At 41.7% G+C, this 20,667-nt stretch overlaps 1 protein-coding gene across 8 annotated transcripts in view; it reads left to right on the plus strand.

The window, feature by feature from the left end:
- The window catches only part of FGFR2 (fibroblast growth factor receptor 2), a 75,144-nt gene that overhangs the window by 39,162 nt on the left and 15,315 nt on the right, over positions 1-20,667 (plus strand). For 3 of the 8 annotated variants that reach the window (XM_052677094.1, XM_052677100.1, XM_052677095.1), the window contains 4 exons: positions 7,799-7,989; positions 8,638-8,785; positions 12,262-12,464; positions 20,111-20,262. In XM_052677094.1, the coding sequence (XP_052533054.1) occupies positions 7,799-7,989; positions 8,638-8,785; positions 12,262-12,464; positions 20,111-20,262 (694 nt within the window). Of the gene's footprint in view, positions 1-7,798; positions 7,990-8,637; positions 8,786-10,110; positions 10,256-12,261; positions 12,465-20,110; positions 20,263-20,667 lie in introns of all 8 variants that reach the window. The other 5 variants (XM_052677097.1, XM_052677101.1, XM_052677099.1 and 2 more) reach the window with 3 other exon arrangements.

Consider the following 20,667-nt stretch of genomic DNA (forward strand, 5'->3'; position numbering starts at 1 on the left):
GCACATCTGTAATCGGGGTCTTATGTGGAAGAGATGGTATTTGGATGGCAAACCTCGGTTAGAACCTGGTGGGAAGCCCTGTTTGCTGGATCCTGGTGTTGTCTCTGTGGCTTGGTGAAACAGCTGAGTGCTGTGAACAGTAGAAAGAATGATGTCTCTGCATGTAAAACTTAATGCAGTTTCTGGAAATGGACAGAGCAATAAGATATTACCACTTGCCTGTGAGAAGCTGTAAGTTGGTTTTCATTGTCTCTTGTAGCCTTTTTTTTTTTAGGGCACGATCGAAAGAATATTTCAGCAATTCTTTGTTCTGTTTATGTTTTTCTCACACCAAAGTAAGACCTCTCCTCTCTTTGTTTAGACATGCATGAAGATTTTGCTTATGCATGTGCTGTGTCAGAGGTATTGCAAGCTTCAGTGTTAGCGCTGAACATCACTGTGCTATGGCTGCTTTTGCTCCGTGATGCCAATGAAACACACATGATGTGATCCTGACAGTTTTGCTTTAAGGACAAACTGCTCCTAAAGCCCTGTTGGTGGTTTTGTGTTCTACAGCAAGAACATTCGTGTTGTCTGCCATAGGCCTTGGCTTTCTGGACGTTTCTCTGTCTCATTTAATCCCCCAGTATACAAATTGGCTTAGTGGGTAGTTTTAGCTAGTTCTGATTGTGATTTTTCTGCTGTTCTCATTGACAAGAACAGGATTTGTGTTGAGCAACTCATTCAATCTTATTGTAGCTTTTTCTTCCTTGGCTTGCTGCCATGTGAGAAGAGGTGTGCAGATGAACTGATGCTATAAAGGTGTTAGGCAAAGATGAATTTTAGCTAGGATGTGTATAAGACCACAAGCTAAAGCTCTACCGTAGGCTGTCCAAAGAGACAGATGGGAGAACATAAGTGGGAACTTTGCCTGCTGTAATAACAGTGCCATTACTTCCAATTGGAGGTGAAGGTGGTGAAGCCAAGGGCAAAGAGTTTGAATACATCTGATTCATTTCTGCAAAGTTTTAAAAAGGCACTGCCTCATACTCTGCTGATGTTGGTTAGCAGGAGGGTTTTGATGGCACGGGAAGGTTGGGTAGAATGGTAAATATTTTGCTTTGAGTAGGAGGCTGCCTGCTTTTGATGCTTGTGACAAAATGTCTGCAGAAAGAAATACCTCACATTTATATAAAAGATTCCTGAATTAAAGGAGAGGTTAGAATGTAGTTGTGGATGTCAGCTACCTCACTGCCCTCCCCGTGGCCCCATGCTGCTCTAGGCCTTGCAGGTTTCTATGTGATGGCCAGGAGCCCTGACGCCCCTCAGAGCTCCTGGCCACGGAGACCACCTCTCTGGAGCATGGGAAATGCTGATATATGGAGACTCATGCTGCACAGGAATGTTGGACAGCACGAGAACTTGCTGGCTAGTACCTATTGGTAAAAGGTGCCAAAATTTGCAAGGCATGATTTCATCAGCACTGGTAATGCTGGTCTGATCTGCAGGCTGTTCTGCTTGTCAGTCTGAAGGCTCCTGCTCTTTATCAAATGCTCTTGCCAGAGATGGTCGTTATCTCTCAACATTTAATGACAGTGATCTGTTACTCCTTATAGCCTTAAAGCTTCTCATGGTTTTGCAGAGAGTTTGAGAAGGGAGCATCGTCCCTGATGTGCCGTGGATGATACCTTGGTGTGCATAAATTTCCTCAGAGGTGGTGGTTTGAAGGGTGTGTATGTATGCACCTGTAAATGGAACATGACAGTTCAGCAGCACTTCTGAATTGGCTATAAACAACACGCAGGGCTTCATACTAGGCAGAAGGGAAACCAAACTGACATGCAGCTGGTAGAAGCTGCTCAGCTCCTGGCTCACGTATATACCGTGTATGACATTAATTAGCAAAGGCATTTTGCCTGCACCTGCTCAGTTGTTTCTGATCTTCTGCAAGAGCAGCCAGCACCCAGCCTTACTCCTACACACCACTGAACAAATAGTGGGCTTAGCAGTGTTTGCCCTCCAGCCTTTCATAGAGTACAGTCCCCATAAGCAATTGCTTATTTCTAAGAAGGGAAGTGAAGGTTTGGCTTGGCCCATATGTAGCAAGCTACCTTGAAGGAGAAAATTCCTCTGGGGGCTCTGACATCTGTTTGGTTAGACCCCTCCTATGCCACTCCACCTAGGGGTATGGAAAGCAAGTGCAATTTCAAGGCAGATCCTTGGATAAGACTGTTTATAGGGAAACCTGAGTGGCAGTTCCTCATGCCTTGGCTGCCTCTGGAAATCTCCTCAATGGGGCTCTCTAATTCAGAGAGCAATAATTAATCCAGCCTCTGAGTGCTTGTGGACTGGGGCCAGATTAGCAGTTTGTGTAGGTGAGATTTTTTGTGAAGGACACTGACTGTTGTGTCTCTCCTTCCAAACCAGTTCATTGATTGTCAGCCAGAGTAGGCTGCTCTACTGGTAGAGCTTTCCTCATTTAATGTGAGGGATTAGGCATTCATCTCTTAATGGTTGATATTTAGCCCAAACTGGTAGTGATTGCAGACTGTGGTCAGCCCAGTAAATGTCCTTACACACTGAAATATTTCAATCCAAGTATATGAATGGAAAAAGCTGTGCTTGTGGTTTTTTTTTTTGTTGTTGTTTTTTCTTTCTTTCTTTTTTTTTTTTTTAAGGCTAAAGTGTCAGTCCTGCAAGTTTGAGGTGCAAAGTGAAAGCCATGGCAAGGGCACATGATTACTGCCTAGCCTAAAAGACTTTAGGATGCTTTTAGACACCTGTAATTTACAGATCATGAATGCTTTTCAAAGCAACAGATGGTGCACAGTGATTGAGTATACAGAATCTCTACTGAGGTCTGTGGATCCAGAATGGTTACTGATGCCACGCTTGGAGGCATCATTGGAGCTCTCTGTAGCTTCACAGTGTCAACTGTCAAGATGATTCCTTAGGAGTTGGTAGTATTTCAAGACTGATGATAAAGGCTCTGGTAAATGTGTTTGTCTAATGAAAAGCTTACTTCTAGTTTTATTTTTCCCTTTTAATTGAGAATCTCTCCATTGTCCCCATAACTCTTGCATTTGCTATTCAGCTTTTATTTTCTTAGCTTGCACTTAAATCACACACTTGCAAGGAGAGGAAACAAGCACATTCAAAAGGAAAAAATAAATAGTTTCCATTTTTTTTCTTTCTGAAATGAATCAAATGCCTTATCCAAAGCCCATTGAATTCCATGTGAGCTCTTCCCCTGACTTCAATGGGCTTTGGTTCTGGCTTTTAGCTCCCATGAAAGGTCCTGAACTGTCTGTCCTGGGATGGCAGGGAGGCTTGGATAGACAATTGCCAGAGCTCTTCTCAGCCCTCGATACAGCCAGGTTGCTAAGGAGACTTGGCCTTTAGATGGGACCTGGAGCTCATTGCTTCCGGGGTTATTGTCTCCTTTCCCTGCCAGCACACTCCAGGAGCGGCAGTGTCACTTTTTCAGCCACAATAGGCTCTCTCTTGGTTCTGGCAGCAGCAAGTCCTGTCCTACATCTTTCTTCAGCTGGCATGCTCAGCGAGCAGCCTCTCTTCTGTGTTTTTTCATTCCTGCACCTCCAAGATGCCAAGACCAGTGGTAAGATCAGATCTTCTGGTCACTGTTGGCTGTAAAATTTGTCTTCTGGCCCCTGTTGACCGCCTCCATCTCTTGGCATCTTCATCTCATGTCCTTGCATCATGATGTTCCTGCCTCTCACCTCTTAGATTTCCCTCTCTGTTAGTTGCTGTGGGTTAACAAAAATACTGGTGGAGATGAAGCCAAACACTGGAGACAGGTGACCTTCTGTAGGAACCACCTGCCCAAGGGCTTTAAACTGCTGAAAAGGCCAGTTCTCAGGAGCTCTTTGGGAAGCATGCAGGCTCCAGTAGTAGCTTCCAGACTGGCTTCCCTGCACTGCTGGTGGCAGGATTTGCTCCTTGCCACCCATCTCCTGGTGTCCATTTGTGCCCATTTTTAGGAAACTTGGAATTTTCCAGCTGCCTTGCATTCTTTACAGTTTCCTGTCTTGGAGAAAGGCATTCTAAAGTTTTAACATTAACAGACTAAATGAGAGTTTCTTCTGAGCCATTGGGCAGCTCTCTTTGTCCGTTGTCTTTTCCGATAGCAAACTGTTTGCCGATAGATAAGCTATCAGAACTGTTCAAGCAATTTTGAGCAGAAATATTTAAGCCCTGGATGCTTTTATGGTGGTGTAGACTTCACTTAAATGCTTGTAGCCTTGAATTTGACATTCCTTACACAATCAGTCAGTTTCACTGCTGTCTGTAGATAATTGTCTCCCCAAATGGAGCCGTTCTTATTTTGAAGCAAAACTGCAAACTGGGGAAAACAAACTGATGTCTTCTTTTTAAGCAGTCTTTCTCTCTAGGTCATTTCCAGCCCAAGCCAATCTATGAGTATATGAAAGATAACCTACAGAGATCTATACACAGTGATTTAGTTTGGCTTGCTTTCAGATCAACATACAAAAAGTATTCTTCATTTTTAAACTTCCATTGTGCTTTAGTATAACCAGAAAAGTCTACTCAAGCAAGCAGGGCGTATCCATGAAAAAACTTGTAGATCTATATGTAGTTGACTAAGTAACTAATATTTATGGTAGCAGAACTTGTATCTACTACTTTTTATGGTCTTCATAATGTAGTGTTTAGTATGCTTGAAGACAGCTAATCTTTGGGGACAATTTTCTGTAGTATAGCATAAGTTGTTTTTGAAAGGTTGTGTTAGCAGTGAGAATGGAACACTAAGTTTTAAGTAGGCAGATGGCAAAGATTTATTTCTTGATGTTCAGTTCAACAACGATGAACAAAGGGCCATATTGAGACCAGTAGAGTATCAGAGTTGCAAGCTTGTTTGCCAGCTTATTCAATATGAAAATGTTGTTTGAGTGAAATAACTAGGGGTATACAGAGTCAGTATAGTTTAGTGATGATCCTAACTGTAATTAGTACATTATGTAACATCAGTTTCAGCAGCTTGTAAGATATTTGAGAAAGCATCTTTAACTCTCATACTAGTATTTAATAAAAAGGAAAATACAATATTCCATATAATAGTACCATAGCCAGTTGTTTGAGTGGTGATAACTGCTTACAAATGTAAGGCTTGTATTTTAAATGTGAAAAAGTGATGTGAGATTTATGAATGCGGTTTGTGACAGTACCTAAGCAAAATCCCTACATGTATGTAGTTTGGTGAGAAATAGCAAAGACAGGATAACATCCTGGGGTGACAGTTTCCAAGCAATGATACTGTACAGAATTTAGTCATTAGTGGAAGTTCCGTCTGCATTTTGTTACTTTCCCCAGCACACGTATCATTTCTTATGGCCCATGGATTCCAGGATTGACATGAAAGCCCTCTGAAGGAGCATTGTGATATTTATGGTCCTCTGTGTTTCTTGTGCGCAGACAGGAGCACTCCCTTCTACTGAGGCAGGGGAGCTGAATGAACACTAGACATGGCTCTGCATGTTGGAGGGTAACTGAAGTTTCTTTTTCAGCACACATACCCTCAGAGCAGAAATTTCACAAACGTTTTCCCTATACATACGCATACCCTCTTTAATTGTTTAAGGAATTTGGGATAAGAATGTAAGAACTTTGCTTTTGCTTCTCTGCTTGGCCTTTTCTATTTTGGTAGAGGAGAGGTTTGACAGTCATTGATAAAAGATTAAATCACTGATGGCTATCAGGATAAACTAAACACATTTCGTGTGTTGGTGCTGCCATAGTGGGAACTTTTCCAAGATGTTTCAGGCCTCGTTCTCTGGTTTGCTTAAGGGCAGCGAGTAAGGTCACAAAGGAAATCAAACCCTGATGTGGAGAAATGAAACATGAGGCCTACTGACTTCTAAAAAACATTTTAAATAACATTCTCTAAGGTTTCATTTTATACCGAAGGCAGCTGTAATAAGTTTTGGAAGATGGTGTAAGGTTTCTATTAAAGAGAGATCTTGCTTGCTGTTTTTGTACCCAAATGAAGGGGTGAGGGAGATGGAATTAGTGCTTATTTAGGATAAGGTGAGAAACTTCAAAAGTTTTCTCTAGAACGGGTAGAATAGTAATTTGTACAATCTACTGTAATTCACAAGTAAAAACACAAAGTTAAACCGTTCCTAGGTCTTTTGAAAACGACATACATAGCCATGGAATAATTTAATAACTGCAATACAAATGCGCTTTTGCCACAAGTCAAATAAGAGTGCTGCTTTGTAGTGTGCTGCCAGCATAGCCTCAGTGAATAAATTCCCAGTAGATGTTTGCCGCATGCCAAATATATTGGACGGTATGAAAGATCCCATTGTTCCATGGGCATCATTATTTGCTGTTACACTCGCAATGTTTGCTTGTGAAACAGTTTATTGGAAACTAGTATGTTTAAGAAGGAGCACTTGATTTGAAATTCAGTTGATTTGGCTCTTAACGCCAAAGCTTTCGCAGCACACAGCCTCTAAAAATAAATATTTAGATTTGCTCCTTTTTTGCTGAACTTCGGAAAAAAAAGCTCCTGGAGCACTGAATCTCAGACACTGATGAGCAATGGGCTCTTCACTTCTGATTCATAGACTGAACCTGTGTATGGGTCAGTATTAACTTTATACTCATGAAAAGATATGCGTAGAGTTAAGCTTTCATATGGGCTGCCCAGGGACGTGGTGGAGTCACCAACCCTGGAAGCTGTGTACAGGGACATGGTTTAGTGAGAACTGTTGGTGATGGGCAGATGGTTGGATTGGATGGTCTTGTAGGTTCCTTCCAACCTTGGTGATTCTGTGATTCTGTGAAGAGGAAATGAGTTCCCACTTACAGATGGATTAAGAGCTGCAGTTGGCTGAAGGGTTGCTGTGTCCAGGCTCATGCCCAGATCATCACCAGGGAGATTTGAGCAGCATTCAGGTTGGGCTTGGTGGCAGTAGTGGGAAATTACCTCACCTCGTAACTGAGGAGAAGGCTCCCATCGATGCTTTGCTAAGAAACATCCACAAATCCAGGCTTGGAACGCTGGCTGCAATGCCTCTCTGGATGCCCAGATGAAGAATGTATTCAGTGATGCCAGCTCAATGAACAGCATTTATGAAATGCTTAGGCTAGCAAATAAATGATAAACTACATTGGCTCACATTAGGTATATTATTTTTATTTATTTATTTATTCTAAATAGCTCAGTATTGGTTTGAGTCCTGCTCAGGATAACAAATTGGTATTTCTGCTTCTCAATCTGAGTAGAGTGTTGCTGTAGTATTGCTCAGAGTGTTCTAAAAACTGAAGCTGTCTGGGATGTGTCGTGTATGGTGCATTCTGGTGCTGAGAGTTTTGCTGCTGCATTTAGGAAATATCTTTTGGTTTACTGTAATACCTTATTGGTTCAGTTAAAAAAAACAAAAACCTGGTTGTTTGCTCCAAATTGGTGGAGGTTTAGTCCAGTTACAGCGTTTCGAAACTCAGAGGTACTTCCTCAGAGTAACTCTTGAAAAAGAAGATATTTTCCTTGCTTGTCTGCACTACAAAAAATGCACAAAGCTTTTAGTCAAGGCTTGTCCCCTCCCCCCAAATAACTATTCTTTACATTACAAGTGTAGTGCTCAAGTCATCTCCTTTGAACTGTAGTTTTCGTTATACGTTTTGGCTGCAGTGTTATTTCGGAGGAGTCAGCCAACAGGCTTACAGGGCTTTTTGGCTCGAGTTCACTTACAGTTTTCTTGGCAGCTCTGCTTATTTATGCATCTTTATTTCTCTCTCTTTCTCTTGCTCCTCACCCTCCCCACTGGAACAGAGCGATCACCGCACCGGCCCATCCTCCAAGCCGGCCTTCCAGCAAATGCCTCAGCTGTAGTTGGAGGTGATGTCGAGTTTGTCTGCAAAGTCTACAGTGATGCTCAACCCCACATTCAGTGGATAAAACACGTAGAGAAGAATGGCAGTAAATACGGACCAGATGGACTGCCTTACCTTCAGGTTTTAAAGGTGAGGCATTGCAGATGCTGCTACTGCTGGTGACAGCTTCTTTAAAAAATGTATTTGATGTAAATCCAAGGATTTTGAGATCGGAACTTCCTTTGAAATTGGAAGTGTTTGTTACAAATGAAAAGTTAGATAAACCTTTGGTAGCCTGAATGCTAATTATGCTGCTTATAGATGCTTTTGATTTTTTTTTTTTTTAAACTTCCTTGAAGTCCTTTATCTCTAAACATTTCAGGCACGGCTCGTTCAGAAAAGAACGAAAACCCTCTTAAATAACTTCACTGATGTTCCCTCACCCTGTTTGTTTCAAAGACTGTTTAGACACATGACACCTGTTGCCAAAAGTTTGTCGGAGGGTTGGGTTTTCTGGATGCTGAGCCTGTGAGGATGTCCATTTGTCCCCAGTGTGATGTGGCATATCGGTGGCACCGGGTTGTTCTGCACCGTGGAGTTTTCCAAGCTGGTTGACGATGCTTCGGATTAAAAAAAAAAACAAGCAAACAAAACTCAGATCCTAAATGTTTTGCCCATGATGCTTGCATGAAGTGGAAATCGTATTCGTGTGAGGTGTTGGTGGTGGGACCTTAGACAGATTTGTGTCCTTTTTGGACAGCAGTTACATTGTTCTCCTGTGTTATTGGTCTATTCTAGCATTCGGGGATAAATAGTTCCAATGCTGAAGTGCTGACACTGTACAATGTGACAGAGGCGGACGCTGGAGAATATATTTGTAAGGTCTCCAATTATATAGGGGAGGCCAACCAGTCTGCCTGGCTCTCTGTTCTGCCGAGTTTACAAGGTAACAATGTTTTTTAAAGAAAGCTGGATGTAGAAGCTGGAAAAAAAAAAAATAATGGTGCTTTGGGAGACTGCAGGCAGCTTGTAGGATAACTCCTTGGCCTTGTGGTATATTTGTAATCCTCCTTTGGTGTTGCAACTGGTATTACACCAGCAGCCATGGAAAAATTCCCACAATATTCTGTGTGCTATACTCAGTGGTTTCTGACGCTGGTCTTTATTCTCTCTTGTGTCTGGTGTCTGTGTGTTCATTTATGTTCAGTTTTGTTGTTAATCCCTGCATACTTTGCAGTTCTCATCTAAGGTACTTGATGGATGATGTAATTACATCTAATTGGTGTATCACATGCACACACATACACATGTGTGCATGCACTTATGAAATGTTCACATAAGTGCCCATTGAAGCACTTATGGCCTCCATTCATCCATTCCTGGTGGGGTAATAACCCATCATGAGCAATAAAGATTGGCAACAGTGTGACTGCAACTCACAACTAAATTTACTCAGAAATGGTCTTGTAAAAATACTTTTATTCTATCATCACATACTTCAAAGTAATGTTTTTGGGTGGAATAAAGATAACAAACAACCGTCTCTATTTAAAATGATTTCTCTAAATCTCAAGAACAGAAGCTTTGGCATGGATTCTTGTTGTACTCATCCTGGGACATCTAGAGAGTTCCATGTCTAAGAGTCTCTGGGTTTTGGATTCTGTCTATTTGTAAAAGATTGGAGAAGCACTGAATCCCTGATAGGTTTGGTGCGTAATGACCTAACAGTGCTTCTTGATTTAACTTCACTGCAGCAGATGATGCAGGGACCATCGGCTGCTTGAGACTTCTGCCAAGTGGTGTCATTTGGAGCAGAATTTACCCTCTTTTGACTTTTCAATAAATATATACATATGTATTTGTAAACTAATTCTTCTGATGCGGGTAACTACATATAAAGGATACCACATTCTGTGTCTGTTTTCTCTTTGCTTTTCTTTCAACACTCTTTTATTGAAAACAAGGGAGAAGGAAAAAAAAAAAAAAAAAAAAAACAAAACATTTGTGGGTTAATTTTTCCATGTCATATGATTGCATGCATGTCTAGGTGGTGAGTTTTGGTCTGGTGAAGGGTGTTGATTACTTTCTGAGGTGAGCTGGGACCTGTTGGTAAACGCCTTTTGGAAGAGGGATTGTGGATGGGGAAGGAGCTTTGCATCTCTCTACCTCTGCCTTTCCGAAGCGCAAAGCCCTGTGGCTCCATCTCCCTATCCACAAGAGTTCTCTCAGTGTCTAGCTTTTTCTCTTGCTTCCCTCTTTTTTTTTTTCTAGGCTGCCGGTGTTAACACTACGGACAAAGAAATTGAGGTTCTCTATATACGGAATGTAACTTTTGAGGATGCTGGGGAGTATACATGCTTGGCGGGTAATTCTATTGGGATATCCTTTCACACTGCATGGTTGACAGTTCTGCCAGGTATACACTGCTTTCTTTCAGTGGTTTTTCCTCTTTTTTTTCCCCCTTGTTGAGTGCTGCAGAATTAGCACAGCTTCTGTCTCAGAAAATGACTTTGGGCTTCCTCAACATTTTTATGATGATTATACAATGATTGTATTTGCAGTCACACTTGTCGCAAGCCAGTGGATTGTCTTGTGACACATTCTAGTCTACAAGTCCAAATCCCTTTAAAAAAAAAACAAACCAAAATCCAGACAACTTCTATTGCACTTAAATTATGTTTACATCTGTTAAAAGTTCATCAGAAATGTTGAGGAACTGCATTTCTTTCTCACTTCAGTGGGATAACTGAAAATCAGCACATAAATCATTGTAAACTTCAAGAGGAGGAAATTCAAAGTTATCCTAAGAAACTTGGGGACTGATTTGGCCATAATCATCTAATGGTTCATCTGAATACACAAGCTATTCAGGATGCTTAATTCACTGTTACTTATCATCCAAACCTTTTATGAAAATTCTGATTTTGATGCCCATGGATTGTGTACAGAAGCAGTGCCCTTCATCTCTTGGGAATCAGCTCCATGCATCTTTGAACATCGCATGCTCTAAGAAAACGAGTAGTCATTTGCTTTTACTGCAAAGCATGTCTTGCTGTTCTGGGGTTGATGATGTTTCTGTCCTGAAAAGAAACAAACATCAACGTGCTTTATTGCCTGAAAATTGTTATCAGCTGTTAGAAGATGTAACCATAGTTGGTTTTGACGTTAGTCAAATGTTCTTGTTTATAGCTGTTGGCAGCTGCCTTAGGAGTTGCTTTGAAAAAATGTGAACCACCTGAGGTTTGCTGGGTCATCTTGTGCTTACCATTTATTAATTGTTAATCCTGAGTAAGAGGTACAAAGCCTGCATGTACATAATGCTGAGATTCATGGTACACGAGTGAAATTTTCTGCAGATATTAACCATTATCAAAATGTTTTGAATGGCGCAAAGTTATTACATGTCATTCTTACATGAACACCAAGCCTGCGTTGTCTGCCACCAAGCAGACAGGCAGTGCCTGTGTAAATCTTGCTTCTGCTAGCAGTGTTTGCATTTTGCAAGTGCTTGAACAGCTTATTTTAAGCAATTTTCTTGAATGAAATATTTTGTTGGCCTAGAACAAGGCACAAGAAAATTTTGGCTTGAACATGCGTTGCTTGTGGAGTGACTGCTGATTGCTGTGGAATGCTGCCTGCCTGGGGGATGAACCCCAGATAAGGGATTAGGGACTGTGTTTGTACATATAAGTATCCTGAAGATGGTTTTAAAGTTGTTTGTCAGGGTAACATCTAGGTAGAACCAATCTCATAGACTAGCAACCACATTCCTTAAATATGCAGCTTTAGTGTGGCTGACAAAGGAGGACTCACAAAGGCATATTGCTAGCAGTTCAATTGAATTTAAAAGTATGGTGAGGGACCAATTTATCCTTCTGTATTATAAGAGGAGCCCAGTGAGAATTTTGGATAAACAAGCAATGCAGACTCAAGCTCCAACTTCTATTTGCACGTTGTGATAAAATACTTTTAGAATAGCAAATTCTTTTCTTTTTTTGTCTTTAAATATGCCCTTATGTGGTTAAAAGGAAGTACAGGGCTTTTGAAGGTTGACTTGAGCAATACAATGGACATGTACCTAGTTTGAGCACTCAATTCCTTCTGCTCCCCTGAAATAATAGGGGATAATTTGATATTTTGGTGATTGTGTCTCCTCAGCAGGCAGACACAAGTGTATGCCTATATAGGTCTATTTACGAGCACACACACTGTGGCTGAGATGTTAAAATGGTGATCTTTAGAGAGGAACAGCCCTCAGATTTCAAGATGGCCTAACTATCTACAGCGATCTATATGTCGCAAAGTCACTGCTAGAACTGCTGATGTTTGAACTGTTTCATGTTGTTCCATGTGCTGAGCTGTGCTTGTACTGTGTGCTAACTCTGCGGCATGATTATTCCCTCCTGAAATCCTGCAATCCAGCTCCTGAAAAGGAAAAGGAATATCCAACATCTCCAGACTACCTGGAAATAGCAATTTACTGCATAGGGGTCTTCCTGATTGCCTGCATGGTGCTGACGGTCATCCTGTGCCGCATGAAGAACACCACCAAGAAGCCTGACTTCAGCAGCCAGCCCGCTGTCCACAAGCTGACAAAGCGAATCCCTCTGCGCAGACAGGTAACAGAAAGTAGATAAAGAGTTTGAAGAACTTTTATCAATACCCAAAGCCAGCACATCCCTTTAGTAGGAACGTTGGAAGGAGGAATAAGGGCGCGTGAAAGGAAATTGTAATGAGGGTTAGATTTGGCACCAAGGAGACTGGCATGGGAAGAAAGTGCATCTTGCTGCAGCAATCTCAAAGGCAAGAAAGTCAGGGAAGTTGGAACAAAATGTGAAAGATGGAATATATTCTGTATTAGCAGTCCTATCCATCCTATAGATGGAAAAAAAATGTATTGCAAGTAATTTGGGGCCTGACCCCACAGCTTGTTGAAGTTAATGGAAAATTTTTTGCTGACTTTGGAACAGAGTCCTGTTTAATTGTGTATTTATGATGTTTCTAAGGTGACTTCTATTGTAGTAACTAGGTATCAGATACAGAGAGGTATTTTTCAGGAAGAGGAGGAAATTTCATAGCCAAGCACCCAGGGAACACCTCAAAATGGAAAAGCTGCAATAAAGTAAAAACAGGGGCAATATTGAATCAGATCTCAGGCAGCTGATTAAGCTGCTGGTGTTTCTGAGTGAGAAACAAAAGTGAAAGTCAGATGTGAAATGCACACAACAGAATTGCACAAAGCATGATTTGCAATTGCTTGTTGCTGGCGGTGAGCATTGCTGGAGAGGGCAACACCGTGAGCAGCAACCCAGCTGAGCAGGTAACATGCCTTTGGCTTTGTCATAGGCCATCACCTGCCTGAACAGCCTCTATTCTACAAAGTATGGCCTCCTAAAGACTTTGAATCCAGGTCTGGCCAGGGCAGCGTGGATCTGAGGGTTTAGTTCAGGTCCATCTGCAACCTCATGGGTTGGGTTGAATTTCTGCATGTGGTTCTTGCAGCCAACCTGGGATGTTTTCACTATCATAGCAATATCCTTTCCCTCTTCACTGTAGGTGTTTGATAGTTTGGATGCACACTTGGGGGATCTTGGTCTTGGGATTTCAAATGCATGGCTAGAAATATGGCAGCGAAATCCCTATGTTAAAGTGTTGAAGATTGTCCCTTATGTTGCGGTGTCTAACAAAGTCTTGGTGTGAGGGACGTGACTGTTATCCAATCTGAAAAATATTTGGTTTGTTTTATAAGCAAAAATGATCATTCTTATTTTCTCTGGCTGGCTTTGCCACTTAAAAAAAAAAGAAAAAAAAAAAGAAAAAAAAAAGTTTTAGTCATTTGCTTGAAAATCACCAGAGAAGAGAGGTACGTTGGCCTGTGAGTACATCCCAGAGAGATGAGAAGCCTCAATTTATGCTCAATTTATGCCTCTGTAGCTAAAACTCAGTGTAGTTTTGTGGATAATAAGGGCTTTTCAGAAGCTGTACACTTAACTAGGCAGAGAACGATAAATATCAGCTGCTTAGAGAAAAGACATTTATTAGACTTCTGCTTGAATATAAGAGTATCATAATAACCCAGAGATGAATGGATGGCATAAAAACTGCTTGAGGTTTGGTGTGAGCTCAGTTGTGTCAGTTGCAAATGGTTCCTCGATGGGAGAGTGTTATTTCACTGTGTGACACCGGTGCCAATCACTGCCCTCAGCTTTGCTGTTTATCATTAAATGATGCAATATGGAACTTCTCCAAAGCTATTGTTCTCACAGAGGACAACATCCTTGTCATAAAACATGCTTGTCAAGTCTGTCATTTCACTTGCTTTTCCTCAGCCATAGCAAAAAATGGCATTTTGCTTTTAAAAGTGGGAGAATATATTTGAAGAACAGTACGTTTGAAAGTGGGAACCCCTAAGCAAACCCTCTGCAGAAATTCCTGCGCTCTCAATTCTCTGGATTACTCCCTCACTAAGAGGAGCTTCTCATTCAAGGGCTCTCTGCAAGCACGTCTTCCCAGAGGAAAAGAGCTACTGTAAATGTTGAGAAGAAATCTGCATCTTTGTTCTGATGATTTCACTAATCAGCTCACTAATTGTAGTGGTTTAGGGAACAGAATGAGGTGAGCAGTCCCTGGTGGCTTGCTTGTCTGCCATGAGTATTCCTCAGACATGGGTGCAGCAGTCTTTCCTTTGTCTGTGTGCTGTGCTCTGCAGGAGAGGGACAGAGGAATGGCCAAAAAGCTGAGAGCATAAGTGTGAGTGAGCAGGGGGAAGTGCTTGTGACAGGTAGGTGGTGTGAGCGCAGCAGAGAGCCTGGCCACTGGATGATTTGGTGGGATTCCAGGGAAATGAGGCCATGGTTTGGGGAATTCATGATATTGTCTTAGAAGCTCTCTGATGTGAGGTCAGGCTCCCCAAGGATGTGGGTATGAAAAGAATACTGGTTCAAGAGGAGGCATTTGCTTGGCTGTGATGCCATCTCGTTTAGGAGTCTTGCTTGCTAACATGTGGTTTGATTTGCAGGCCTGGATTCTCATACATTGGCTATTTAGTCTGAGCTGCTATGGGATTTTATCACTTCTTACATGCAGGCATTCTTTTCCTGCCAAAACACGATTCTCTTCACATTCATAGCAAGGATCATGATGAAGTTGGGAATTATCGGTTCCCTCCCCCTGCAGTCCTACCCCTCGCTCAGCTCTGGTTCCTGCTTTTCAAGATAGAAACTGCTCACAGGGAAACGTAGCAAGCAGTTGCAGAGAGCTGCAGCACTCCACTGGTATTGGCCATGTTTGCTTGGGAGTGCCAGCTCACCAGGCAGTGGGAAGAAGCACTGCAGGACTGAGCTCACACACCAATCTGCAGCAGAGGCTGCAGCTGATAGATTCCCTGAACTGATGGGCAAAGTGCAGGCATTGGTAGGAGGTGCAGTTATTTTGTAAAGCTTTTGGACCTCTCAGTTGTGTGCTTGTGTGTGTGCACGCCTTAGGAGAAAGAATGATTTTTTTTACTGTATCTTAATTACGTTGATGTTAATTTACACATACAGGAGTTGGTGGTTCTAATCCTGTATAAAGGTATGGCGCATACATTTGTGATGAGCAAAGGCTGATCGAGAGCAAGACTTCAGCTCACCAGGCAAAATGGCTGTGTTCAAAATGATGTTGGCAGCTGGAGCCAAAGAGAAATCTGGATCAAGTAAAGTAACACAGTATTGCATGTAAGATTGAGCTGTGGAAGTTTAATTCACTTCATGGAATGGTCTCTGAAATGCAAAGATAGATACGTAACTTGTAGTAAGATACGTTCCAAGGAATTTACTGCCTTACATTCTTTAGTTTCTTGCTTTATCCTTTGGTTTCTCTATATGGAAACTATTGCCTACTTGTATCCTTTGTTGCTGTGTGTTTTGAAATCTGCTCCTGAAGGAGTTGTGCTATGCCAGTGCTTACCTTAGGAATCCTCAGGCTCCTGTAGCAAATTTACCTTATTTTGTTGGATCCAGGCACTCAGATGGACTAGTTTTAACTGCACTACTTACCAATTATATACATGTATGCAGATGACTTCAAATTAACTTCTACAGCAGAGCCTTCAAAAAAGACTGACGATTATAGGAAGTCTCCACATGGCTGCTAAAATCTCACAGTGTGAGTGCCAGAGCTGACAGATACAGGCTTCAGGATATAGCATAAATCATCAGTGGAGGAAAACACCCTTCATAATCAATTACAGACAATTACACACTGCTCTGCAGCTGATTTTTCCACATAGCATCTGAAGATTCATTTAAGTTTTAAATGCTGCTCTGCTTAAAAATGCTTGTGAAGTATTTATCTCAAAGCTGATTAAATGCAGCATGTTGGCTGAGAGACAAATATTTAGTTAAAATGGGGATATAATGATGCTAAGTACGAGGTTTGGAGACAGTGGGCTTTTCTCCTTCTGAAGTGCAGGAATGGGATTTGAGATGTGTCTGAGGCTGATATTCTGCTTGGTTCTGTCCTCCTAAGAGCAGAAGGCACACAGGAAACATGTTATGGTGGAGGACTGCCTTCCTCTTGAGATTAACATATAAGCACAGTAGTCCTTCCAGTGTTCTGCTTGTGTCGAGTGGACTTCTGCCTTCCTTTCTTTAATCAAGCACCCAAATAACTCTTCAGGGTAACATAACCACTCAAAACAGGCGCTATAAATGTGGTGAGTAGGCATTGGAGATGTCTCATTCACCTCTATCAAGTGCCCCTTGCTTCATTCCTCCTGACCAGCAATGTGCTAAGAGAGAAACACCTCTTTGTGGGCTGGGTGGTTGGCCAAGAAGGTTGAGCATTTTGGACAGATGTCTGCCTTCTGCTTTGTGGCACCCAGTGGACCCAGAGGTGGCTTTGGATCTGTACCCAAATATAATTGCAAGCTTGTTGGGAAAACTGAACATGGCCTATGATACCCCTTTGTTGCTTTGAATTGTTGCATAACTGAAAGCAAAAAGAGTACATGGAACTAAGGAGAAAGCAGCTCTGCACCCCGAGGTGTGGGGATCGTGGCAGGATCACCAGTGGTTCTCTAACCTGTGTGAACAGGGGGAAGCAGCAGGCTGGAAAAAGGCTTCCTACATCCTCTTACTTAAGCATACCCATGTAGACTAAAATTGACCATGCCTACTGAGCTTCCAGTACGTAAGACTTTCCTCATTGTTTTATAGTGCACTCTGAAGCAGTGAGAAGAGATGCTAAGAGATGTGTTCGAAGGTTAATTACTTACTATTGTGTGAAAGGGAAAAGACTGTTTTAAAACAGAAAATCTCTTTTAACTGAAGCCTAGGTTGGCTGAGCTTTTTCTGGAGCAGGCTTTTATAGCCCTTCAGCTCCTATAAGTCTTGGTGTGCTCCAGCCCAGTCAATCAGAAGAACGTTCCCTGGGAGTGCAGTCCATTTTTTTCCCATACACTTGAAGGGTTCCTCTGGATTTCTCATCATTCCTATCCAAGTGAGTGTACTTTGTTTATCTACAGCATCTCCAGTCAATCTTTTATTTATTGTGCAAAGTAAACATGTCCAGCTTTGTTGAATGGGAAATCGACTGTCATTCATCTATTTTTCTATAGTATTATTGTTATTATTTAATGTCTGTGTTTGAAATGTCTCACCAGGGTATTTCAGTTTATTGCAAGTTTACATTTCCCAGTTTTTACTACTGTAAGGCTGCTGAATTGTGAGTGTTAGAGTTAGAGAAAAGACGGAGCTTTTGCAGAGATCTAAACAATGTCAGTAAAAAATACTCTATTATGAGGAAAATGACCCTGGAGCATTTTTGGCCAATTTCTGATGCACAAGGGCACCATCTAAATTTGCCTTTATGTTGTCCCATGGAAAGACGTTGGATATGTATAAATGTCAGGACTTGAATAAATATAATGGTAGAATGGCCAGAGAACAGGGGGTGGATTTTGAAAGTATGGAGGGAAGTGGTCATAGGGAATTTAGTAGTAGGTTTCCAGTGAGAGAGATGAAAAGATGAATGAAATGGGAGAAAACTGAAGTGCAGGTGATGACCTGCTGTTGATAGAGATTTGCACATTTCTTAGTGCTGAGCTGATTCATTCCGTGGAGCATCACTTTTAAACTGTAGTGAAATCATGAAAACGAGTAGAAGTCTATTTCTGGTGCTGGTTCTCCAGCTGACTTGCCATGCAGATCTGAATGAGCAGTTCAGCTTCAGCAGGTGTGTTCCTGCTGTGGGCTGGGCATGGCAGCATCCCTCTCCAAGGGCACTGTTCAGTATTCATTTACTGATTTATTTACAGCTCCGCAGTCTGCATTAATAGCAGTTTTCTGTTTGGATCCCAAGTGGTCACTGTATTTATTATTCTAGAGGAATGTGCCAGGTACTTTTATTTGCTGAGAATAAATACTAAGGCTAATGTTGGTGGGATGGATGGGGGGAGGAGGTCCACCTTCCCTGGCTGAATGGCAGCTTTATTTGTGCAGCTGTACTTCTTGTTCCTGGGCGTATCTCAGGAGTAGAAGCTGGAGTTTCTGATCTCAAGGAAGGTTCTATCAGTCAGCTTCAAAACCAGTTACCAAAGTTAATCTTTTGAAAGCAACCCTTAATGCTTTCTTCCTTATGAAACCCTTTTCCAGGCTTAGTCTTTGATTTGTGACAAAAACTTGCCAAGAGCCCAAACCTGTTTGATGGGATGGTCTTGAAGTTGCCTACCTGCAAAAAGGCATCTAAACCAAAAAATGTAACAAGGTCATCATGAGAAATTTGAGAGCTTTAACCTTGTCTTGTCAAAATACGTTGTGCAAGAGTGTGTCATGGTCACAGAAGCCTTTCAGCCGTGCTCTAAGGAGCTTGAGTCATTCAGTGGGCAGTGACTGTAATTGTTAGTTGGACTTAATATAATTGAGCACTTATCAGGTGTCATTGAAACAAGAGGATTTTGTGTTCGTATCACTGTGTATCGCTGACAGGATCTGTTTGCTTATAAGAGCTTTTTTATCTAGCTATAAGCCCTCTGGCACAAAACTGTGGCCCAGTGACATTTTACATAAGCAAACCTGGTGCTAGAGTTGATTCCAGGTGATAAGGAGAAAGGCCAAGAGTGATGGTTATAGCTCTGAGCTGCCACCGATGATGCTGCCCAAGATGTGTCTTCTACCACCTGATGTGAGGATGGGTGCCAGAGATGGCATTGCAACACAGTCTTCGCCCCACCATGGTCGCCAGCTTTGGGCTTGGCCTGAAGAGAGGTGCAGGATTCATGTTTCAAGGAGAGGACAGAGTGGTTATGCAAGCAATTTTGGATGTATTTCTGCCATTTTTAAGACAGCGGGTTGTTTGCTGGTGTAAGGGAAGATGCACCTTATGGAAGATGTGCCATTTTCACCACACAATTTTTGTTACGTGGATGGAGCAGCTGGTGCCTCCATTTTTAGAGTACTTTACAATTAAGTGGTGCTCTGAGAAAAATGTGGGCTTTTTTGAGGCCGATGATGAATTCCAAAGTGAATTGTATTTTGAAGAACGTGAAATGTTTTGTTTTTTAACAAATTCTTTTCTGCCTTGACTGCGGAATCTTTACTTGAGTTTTAAATGAACTAAATTCGTTCGTACCCCCTTACCATTGTGATAGCTTTTTGTTAGTTTCAATATTCAACACTTAGGAAACATATGAGAGGAGCCTACATTTCTTACACATGCCTGTGACCTTGGTCATTGATGCTAGTGGATTAAATAGGGGAACATTTTTGAAAATGCCATTTGCCAATTAAAAAATGAAAATTTTGGTTTAATAGCAACACCTAGAAATACTAGATTGTGTACTGATTTCAGAAAACAAGTGGTGACAAGGGAAACAAGAAGTGAATGGAAGATACTGATTGGTAATTTCTGCTCATGGTATAGGCTGCCACCTAGATACCTAAGGCTAGTGATTTAAATACTCACTTGATTAAAAAAAAATAATAATCCAGTAAATTGGGAGAAATATTTATACAAATTCCCTTCTGAGTGAGTGCTTTTAGAACTCTGCATCTGTGGGTTTGAAACTCTGAGACAGACCTATATTTGGGGCAGCAATTGGAGTCAGTGTTGTGCTAACGTGGGAGGATTAATGTAGGATAGTGCTTTACACATGAGTTCAGATTCAGCCACTCTTCTCTCTAGCACCACTGTTCTTAGCTGGCTTGGTTCTTATATGTCACTGCTTTTCAGATATTGGGCCAAGATTACATCTCTGCCTTTCTGTTTTTTGCATCTTGCATTGCAATAACAGGTGTCGGCTGACTCGAGCTCCTCCATGAACTCCAACACGCCTCTGGTGAGGATAACTACTCGCCTCTCCTCCACTGCTGATGCCCCAATGCTGGCAGGGGTCTCGGAATATGAACTACCAGAGGACCCAAAATGGGAGTTTCCAAGAGATAAGTAAGTAGCCTTTTTTCCTTACCACCACCTAACGTGCATCTGTAAAACATGACATGGTATGAGAGGAAGCCTCTTGCTCAATGTGTACCATGGTTGCTTTTGTTAAAAGAAAATCTCGATTACTTGAACCTTCCCTGAAGATCAAGTTGTATTCAATTATCTACATTTTAATTTTTCAACAGAAATGGAATTTTCTCTGCATGTTGTTCGGGTTTGCTTTCACTGCAAACGAGCCCTTGAGAGAAGCCCAAGCAATACCTCTGTATGCTAAACCATATTTCTCAGTAGTTTAGTGCACAATTGATCAATGTTTATTGATTAAAGATGTGATACGGTATAAAACAGGAGATGGCAAAGTCTAGAAAATGGTGTTTGACAAACATGCAAAATGAGCTGCTGAATGAG

The sequence above is a fragment of the Tympanuchus pallidicinctus genome, unplaced genomic scaffold (assembly GCF_026119805.1).
Source record: "Tympanuchus pallidicinctus isolate F22 unplaced genomic scaffold, pur_lepc_1.0 scaffold16, whole genome shotgun sequence".
Lineage (NCBI taxonomy): Eukaryota > Metazoa > Chordata > Aves > Galliformes > Phasianidae > Tympanuchus > Tympanuchus pallidicinctus.